General features: G+C 35.0%; 1 protein-coding gene across 1 annotated transcript; it reads right to left on the bottom strand.

Moving 5' to 3' along the window:
• Positions 1-539: 539 nt before the first annotated feature.
• Positions 540-3,327, bottom strand: LOC104886835 (elongation factor 1-alpha). Its single transcript, XM_010671360.4, has 3 exons — positions 3,171-3,327; positions 1,848-2,325; positions 540-1,726 (listed from the first exon to the last, which is right to left on the bottom strand). Exons 2-3 carry the CDS (start codon positions 2,307-2,309, stop codon positions 845-847), a joined length of 1,344 nt encoding a protein of 447 aa, XP_010669662.1. The 5' UTR covers positions 2,310-2,325; positions 3,171-3,327; the 3' UTR covers positions 540-844.
• Positions 3,328-8,945: the final 5,618 nt, after the last annotated feature.

The following is an 8,945-nucleotide window of genomic DNA, read 5'->3' as shown; positions in this document are numbered from 1 at the left end:
AAATTCTGGAGGTTGTTTAGGTTTATTTGGTTGATTTTGATAGTGTTAGTGGTGAATTTTTCTAGTGTTGGTAGTGAAATTAGGGTTATTTGGTGGATTTTGGTGGTGTTAGTGGTGAAAATAGGGTTTGGTGGTGGATTTCACTAGTGTTGGTAGTGTTTCGGTGGTGGTGGCATTCCAATGGTGTTGGTGCTCCTTCGTTGGTGGTGGCGGTGTCTTGCTGGTTGTGGTGGATTAGGTAGTGGAGGCAGTAGGTGGTTGGTGTCGTAGACTCATAGTAGTGGTGTTAGTTGCTAGTAGTGGCAGACTGGTAGTGTGGCAGCATTGATTGGAGTGGTTCATGGTGGTGGTAGCTCCCAGCAAGTTTCCCCTTCTTTTTTTTCTTTTAGGCCCCACTTTCTCTCTCCACTCAAATATAATCACATGTCCTTTTCTTCTTCTAATCACCCCATGAAAAATTTCAACTAAAAGTCCATACCACTACAATTATTGCGTTTAAAATAAAACGGAAGAAATATAAATGTTGTTCAGACTCAAACTGAAAGCAAAGGGACAGAAGTTTTTGAATAAATCCCGAGCTGCTTACAAAATAAGAACTCAGAGAAGTTTTGGCAACTGTTGCGTTTAAAACAAAACAGAAGTATAAATATTGTCCAGACTCAAACTGAAAGCAGACAGAAGTTTTTAAATAAATCCCGAGCTGCTCACAAAATAAGAACTCAGAAAGATTAAAGATACAAAACAGTACTCATAATTCATAAATCTTCGTTCTAAAAGCCTAAACCATGACTCACATAAACCTAACCACAATAACAGAACATTCAATTTAGACGATTGAAACAACTCATTTCTTCTTGAGGGCAGCCTTGGTAACCTTGGCACCGGTTGGATCCTTCTTCTCGACGTTCTTGATGACACCAACAGCGACAGTCTGCCTCATGTCTCTGACAGCGAAACGACCAAGGGGTGGGTACTCTGAGAAAGTCTCCACCACCATAGGCTTGGTGGGAATCATCTTAACCATACCAGCATCACCATTCTTCAAGAACTTGGGCTCCTTCTCAATCTCCTTACCTGAACGTCTGTCAATCTTGGTCACAAGCTCAGCAAACTTGACAGCAATGTGGGAGGTGTGGCAATCGAGCACTGGGGCGTAACCATTTCCAATCTGTCCAGGGTGGTTCATGATGATCACCTGAGCAGTGAAATTGGCTGCCTCCTTGGCAGGGTCATTCTTGGAGTCAGAAGCAACGAAACCACGCTTGAGATCCTTGACGGCAACATTCTTGACGTTGAAGCCAACATTGTCACCAGGGAGAGCTTCTGGAAGAGATTCGTGGTGCATCTCCACTGACTTAACTTCAGTGGTCAATCCAGTAGGACCAAAAGTAACAAGCATACCAGGCTTCAAGACACCGGTCTCAACACGTCCAACGGGCACTGTTCCAATACCTCCAATCTTGTACACATCCTGGAGTGGGAGACGAAGGGGCTTGTCTGAGGGCCTCTTTGGCTCATTGATCAAGTCAAGGGCCTCAAGAAGAGTTGGTCCCTTGTACCAGTCAAGGTTGGTGGACCTCTCAATCATGTTATCACCCTCAAACCCAGAAATGGGAACGAATGGGATTTTGTCTGGGTTGTAACCAACCTTCTTCAGGTATGAAGAGACTTCCTTCACGATTTCCTCGTACCTAGCCTTTGAGTACTTGGGGGTGGTGGCATCCATCTATTTCAGGAAACAGACCAAGTATCAGAACAATGCAAGGAAAATTTTAAATTACACAAGGAGCAATCACAGAGGACATGATCTATTACATATATAAAATAATAACAGTGGTAATCTATACCTTGTTACAGCAGCAAATCATTTGCTTGACACCAAGAGTAAAGGCAAGAAGTGCGTGCTCACGGGTCTGACCATCCTTGGAGATACCAGCCTCAAAACCACCAGTGGTGGAGTCAATAATGAGGATAGCACAATCAGCCTGGGAGGTACCAGTAATCATGTTCTTGATAAAGTCACGATGTCCGGGGGCATCAATGACTGTGCAGTAGTACTTGTTGGTCTCAAACTTCCACAAAGCAATATCAATAGTAATACCACGCTCACGCTCTGCTTTAAGTTTGTCGAGCACCCAGGCGTACTTGAAGGACCTCTTGTTCATCTCAGCAGCTTCCTTTTCAAATCTCTCGATCACACGCTTGTCAATACCACCAAGCTTGTAGATCAAGTGACCAGTAGTGGTCGACTTTCCGGAATCGACATGGCCAATGACGACCAAACTGATATGAATCTTTTCCTTTCCCATGATTAAATTTGTGAAGCTACAAAAAAAACAAAAGTAGTTAAAACCTAATAACCAACAGAAAATCTGATGACCTCCACAACAATAATTATAAAAACACAGCCAAATTCAGCGCGGCACATTACTAACCGTGTATGACAAGAGATGCTAATTTTTAGTAGCATTTCTTGAATCGAGACTTACAGCAAGTATAACAAATTAAAGCTACAAATATTACCTATAGCACATTATTAAGTCGAAATCGCATATCAAATATAACTGTCTAGTGCAACAAATAAAACATAACAGATACCATATTCACATCAACAGCGCAAATCATAACATCTGGCACCCAATGATTTATTATTCACATTACAATCTACAATTTAAAATCATAATAATCTAACACCAGATAAATCATCTAATCCCAGAAAATCTACTCAATTTCCAAATTCCTCAAAGTTCAGAAACAACAAATATCCTCAACATTTAAGTAGCAAACAACATTAATCACTTATCATCCTCAAAATTACAATCAAATCCGAGGTTCAACAAGCTTCAATTCGATCCAAAACTAAAATCAACTCACGGAAAAACAAAATGAAATGAACATTTTCACAAACGATGAAAAATACACTGAGCAGCAGATCTAAGATAGTGAAGTAAAATCCAATAAACAAGCAAGTCAAAATAAGATAGATCACATCAAATACATGCAACAATACACAGATTATAACTCAAATCTATGTACAACAATAAAGAACAAAATAATTTGATTCAACAAAATGACAGAAGAAATGACATCTCATTTTTTTGAAAGATAAACAAAAATCAAAGAAATGTATAAGATCATGAAGAAACAAAGTAGGAGAGAGAGAGACTTACCAGATAGAATAAGCTTCGCCAAAACCCTAGCCGCAGTGAGAGGAGGAAGAAAGTGAATGAAAGAAGCAAAGAGAGTAAGATTTAGGGTTTTATAAGAGAGAGAAATGCTATAGATGCTTTTTTTTTTACTTTATTATCCTTCTAAGATCCCATCTCAGATAGTACGAATTTACCAAAATGTCCTAACCTAGGATCGGGATCGTAAATGGGCAGTAGCCAAAAATAACTATATAACACTTGAGCACGATAAGAAGGCAATGGAAAGTAGAGATATTGGGAGACAAGTGATCCTCAATGCATGTGTGAAGAAGAAGGGTAAGATAATGGTTGAGTGGTGGCTGGTGGGATGTGATCAAATTTAGTTGGTACTGTGGTGTGGGATGATACTTAAAATTTGGTATTGAATATTGTTTACATTAATGCGTATGATGAATATGGATTGAGACGATTTTTTATCATTTCAATTTATACTTCCTTCGTATTTTATTATTTGAAACGATTTTTATCTTATGGAGTTCCTTATTACTTATAATAGCAAACCTATGTTTTATTCAAGATTATACATTAGCAAGAGCATGACCCCCGCTATTACCTTGCCATTTAACATGAAAGAAATCAATAAAACTACATTATTATAAGTCCAAACGCAGATTTTTCACAAACATGTTAATTGTAAATTCTTTTCAGTTCAACTATTAAAAAAACAAGAGAATAGTAAATTAATCTATATATATATATATATATCTTGTCATACTGTCACATGTACTCTTCCGTCCCCCACACAACCAAACGAGACATTAAACAATAAAAATGTATGTTTCAAGACTTGAACCCACCTTTTATTTGATATGCTAATAGACTCACCAACAACACTATAATGCTCATATTGATCTTTATGGGGAGAAAAGTTATTTAAAGAAAAATAATTTTGTATTTGAAAACTTCAATTGCACATCAATTTGAGGCGTATGGCTCGAAATAAGAACTAGTTAACATATTAAAAAAAAAAATCCACACCAACCAAATCGAAATCGTTGGTCCAAGTGACATGAGAAAGCCAAGCAGAGGAAATGACCTTTGTGACTGGCCCATCTTTATAATTTAGCTCCATTTCCTACAAATCAAGAAGTAGTGGATTTGGTTTAGGCCCAAATAATATTTTGTGGAAAAATTAGAGCGAAAAGAGTGCAATTTCAAAAATAGTGCAGGCATGTCGAGATTGAGATCAACTTGAAAAAAATGATAGGAATTATTCCACTTTTGTCCGTTGTTTTCATGATAAACTCACCTTATATAATTTCGGAGTAATCCCGTCATTAATAGTGGATGCCTTCTTAAACTACACTGAAACTGGATTCACCTGCTAAGGGCCTGTTCTCCCCAGCTTATTTTCAGTTCAGTTCAACTCTAATCAGTTCAGTTCAGTTCAGCTCCATTTTTTATAACCATTTTATTTAATATCATTATTATGTTGGTATAATTTCTTTAATTAATTATTATTATTATTGTTATTGTTATTATTATTATTATTATTATTATTATTTATTTTTATATCATTACTATTAAGTATTATTATTATTATTATTATTATTATTATTATTATTGTTATTATTATTATTATTATTGTTTCTATATATTATTTTGTTTATTATAGCTTTACTCATTATTATTACTATTATTATTAGGAGGAACATGGTTTAGGTCAAGGTCAAAGCACATATAAACCCACGTTTTTGGCCCATAAACCAATTAAATCGTGCCAAGACGGTTTATGATATAATTTTCGCGGTCCAACCCAACCATTATTTTTATTACTAAATATCATTATATTATTAAATCTAATTATTAAAATTGTAATATTAATTTACTTCTTAGATATTATTGTTATTATATATCATCATCAAGTATTAATATATTATACAAATAATATAAAATAATATTATTAATTATCATTAATTATTATTATTATTATTAATTTATGATTATTAATATTATTTATTATAACTATCATTAAAAAATATCCAAAATACTATATTATTATTATTCATTATTATACTTATCATTATAATAATTATTTAATATTCATATTATTATTGTTTAGATATTATTTATATATTTGTTAAATTCAATTTAATTCAATTTAATTCAGTTTAGTTTAGTTCAGTTCGGTTCAATTCAACTCCAATCAGTTCAGTTCAGCTCCAATCAGTTCAGTTCAGTTCAGTTCAGTTGTTTTATGTCGAAGAGAACAGGCCCTAAGCTTGTTTTTTTTATTAAAAAAAAGGCTACATGCTCCTCTATTGTTCCTAATTTTGTTTTCATCCTCCATCCCCTCTCTATAGACTATAATATTTACCTAGTTGTCTTCCCTACACGTTCTGCCACCATTCTCCTCAAGGGTCCATAGCAACAACACCAACCCACCACATCAGGATCGTAGTTGTGGGTGTACAAAGAGCCCCTTTGTATGGGTTCCTAATCCGAAAATTTCTGATTTTATTTGAAAGGACTCAATTTAAAAAGTATGATGCATTCGATAATTCACCCTATCACCTATTATATGTTCCTCAAGTTCTTCCACCAAAAATTCAACTTTCGTATCTTTAATTTTCTAACTTCTTCCATAAAATATTCTCATCAATTCTTTTTCGTAATTATCAAAAATAAAACCATTCCATCAATTAGAATTGATTCTCTCTATTTTTTATGGAAAATTGCGGTCTTCTTTTTCCTCATTAACGAGAAAAAAAGGGCTTGATTTTTATTTTTGAACAGGACCCCATTAATCTCCAAGACATCTCTCAATCACATTCAACCAAATTTCATACCCTCTAAGCTATGTTTTCTCTTATAAGTCATAATTTTGAACCTTGTGAAATTATTGATTTTGTATTGAGATAGTGTCATGATTCTAATATGTACGTTCTCATAATTTGACAAAAATTGGAAGTTTGAAAAATTTAACAATGGCAGATTCGAATTACAATATGAGCAAACTTAATAGGCTGGTTTATCAAAGTTTTGTTTTCCTCTCACTTGGGCCCATTAGAATTAGACGTTTGGCAATACCACTTGAAATGTAGCTGAAACTGATAAGGTAGTTGAAACTGATAAGGTATAGCTGAAACTGATAAGGTGTTGAAACTGATAAGATAACTAATTCATTTAACTGTTTGACAGAACTAGTTGCATAAGGTGATTAATTATTTAAATTTTGAAATGTTGAAATTTTTTTATTATATAATTCAAACACTAATTTATTTCAATGTATATAAATAATAAAATAATAATATAAATAAGTGGGATCGACAATATTTTTTACCCTATTAGATATGTTTATATATGTGTTTGATTATTTATCCGACATTCACCCATCTCTTAGTGGATGACAACAATTTTACCCTATTAAATATGATTGTGTGATCATTTTCCCACTTATTATTAAATCCATATTAGAACTTAACATTTAACACTATATCTCCTCCAAAAATTCCAACTTTCAGAAGAAGTCCATCACAAAAAAAGCCCATTGGCAATTTCACCCCTATTGATCGACGCCATTGCCAAATGCCCATTGCTGCCAGAAACCATCAACCTTCCTTAAAAAAAAAATTCTCTTCTACGAAACCTTCTGCGATCAACTCACACAAACCTTGCAGAGAGAAACGTTATTTTCTAAGATTTTAGGTACCTAATTTTGAAACATTATATTTTCACCTTGTCAATCAGTCATTTTAGGAACTGAAATTTTATTTTAGATATTTTCCAAACACATCTAATTCATTTTAGCACCTAAAAGTTTTAGCAACTTATCATTTTAGACACCTAAAATGCCTCCTCAAACAGAGTCATCTTTGCAAAAAGATAGGAATATAGGATCATTCCCAAGTTAAGTAAGGTGGAACTATTATGAGAAGTCCAGGCAAATTAATTTAGGATTAGTCCTATCAATTTTTCCGCCCGATTATAGCAACTGATATATGTTTTTTCATTTCAAATAAGGTATAGATGTATATAAGATACTATTTTGAAACTTGTTTAAATGACTACTTAGATACATATAATTGAAGTCGTGAGAACTAATAGTAAGAGTGGGTTTAGACGGGCAATCCGCATTTTATAAAGAAATGATACATTTCTTCCAGACTAAAACCACAACAAAAACTCTCTCTCTAAAAATAGAGAGCTTTTCTCTCTAGAAATCTAGAGCCCTCCTCCCTTTCTTTAGCACTTGTAACTTATACCAAAATTCACCCCACTTCAAAAATCCTAAGTCTTTTTCCTTTTCCTTCTACAACACCCCTCACCCCAGTTAAACTCAAATTCTCTCTTCTCCTCCTTTTCTTCCCCACCAGATCATAATATTCCACCAACTCTCTCTCTCTCTCAGTCTGAGAAATGTAGCAAAACTTCTTTGATTATGAGAATTACCCCCCATTTGGCATAAAAAATGGGGCCATATCATTACTTCCCAACCAGGGGACATGCATCCCTCATATGTAATATTCCCCATGTCGGTGATAGGCCAATTCAAGGACTATAAACACTTTTTGGCTACCTAAATCCAAAATTGGGTTTCTTCCTTCTGGTTCACAAATGAAGAAATCAGGGTAAAGAAAGTGGGTAAAACTAACCTTCTTCTTCTACTGCACAAATATCTACGACCGTGATAACCATCTAATAAGGAAAAGTGCAAGCTTTCAAGGTGCATTGCTAGTTCTTAAGTACTAGTTTCTGAGTGCTGCAACTCGAAGCTTTAATTTTGCTTCATGCCCGTTATGAATAAGAGTTGAGGGTATTTTTACGAGTATGCACATAACCACTATAAGTGGATAGATTTTTGATATGAAGGAATCTTTATCTTCTGCAAGAAATGTGGCTTGGTTGGCCACAAAGCTTCTAGATGCAGGCTATCAATGGAAGAAGCCCACTGACGGTTTGGTATTAGAATGGTTGAAGTATGCTCGAATTGCCAAAACCTTCTTGTGGGTCACCCACCATCTCCTTGTTTCAGCAATAAAATGATTAGGCTACATCGAATTGATAATCTTAGAACATCGTGTATTGAATTAATACCGGATCCAAGTGATGGCATTCCATTTGCAGCAAGTTTTATAAGTTCAGTGTCCCAAACAGAGTCATCAAGCTCATCGATTGCGCCAAGCAAGGGTGCATGTTCAAGTTCAAGAAAAAGGAAATCCCCATATTCTTCAAGTAATGATGATAACACAAAGAAAAAGAAAAACAAGCCGCCCTGGGCCAGAAGAAACATTTAACCACCTCCAAACATCATCACGTCAACTACAACAAACCACCATAAACAGAAGGAGCACATTACTAGTCGACATCAAGGGAAATACAATACAGAAAGCAATGCAGTAAAACAAGCCAGAATAGTAGCAAACGAACGCTGTGCAGTCTAGAGTGGCAAAACAATGGAAAAAAAAGCAAAATTGGAGGCCAGTTGGGTGCAGGAGGCATACAAAGCTATTAAGTTCTTAAAAGGTCAAATTTTTTTCCCAGCTAATAAATTGTTAGGCATAGGGTTAGTGGAAGACTATCCAAATAACCTACATTTTGCTAATTTAAGACTTCTGAATAACCTGGTGTTTAAGTCAAAGTGGCCTAATGTAGGGAAGGGGAGTGTGGTTAGACAAATACAGTCCATTAATGAGCCTCATAAAATACCTTCATTTTCTCCCTCCACTTTTTTAGGTGGGAAGATAGTCTCGAAAAACCCATTAGCATTTATGGCAAGTACCTTTTATTCCTTTG

The sequence above is a fragment of the Beta vulgaris genome, chromosome 2, assembly GCF_026745355.1.
Source record: "Beta vulgaris subsp. vulgaris cultivar EL10 chromosome 2, EL10.2, whole genome shotgun sequence".
NCBI classification, from domain to species: domain Eukaryota; kingdom Viridiplantae; phylum Streptophyta; class Magnoliopsida; order Caryophyllales; family Amaranthaceae; genus Beta; species Beta vulgaris.
This window is presented reverse-complemented; position numbering and strand designations above follow the sequence as displayed.

Excerpts from the sequence above, each read along its gene's own strand:
- LOC104886835 (XM_010671360.4), bottom strand. The coding sequence starts at position 2,309 with ATGGGAAAGGAAAAGATTCATATCAGTTTGGTCGTCATTGGCCATGTC. Across the intron at positions 1,727-1,847 it reads TGATTTGCTGCTGTAACAAG|ATGGATGCCACCACCCCCAA; the intron begins GTATAGATTACC and ends TTCCTGAAATAG.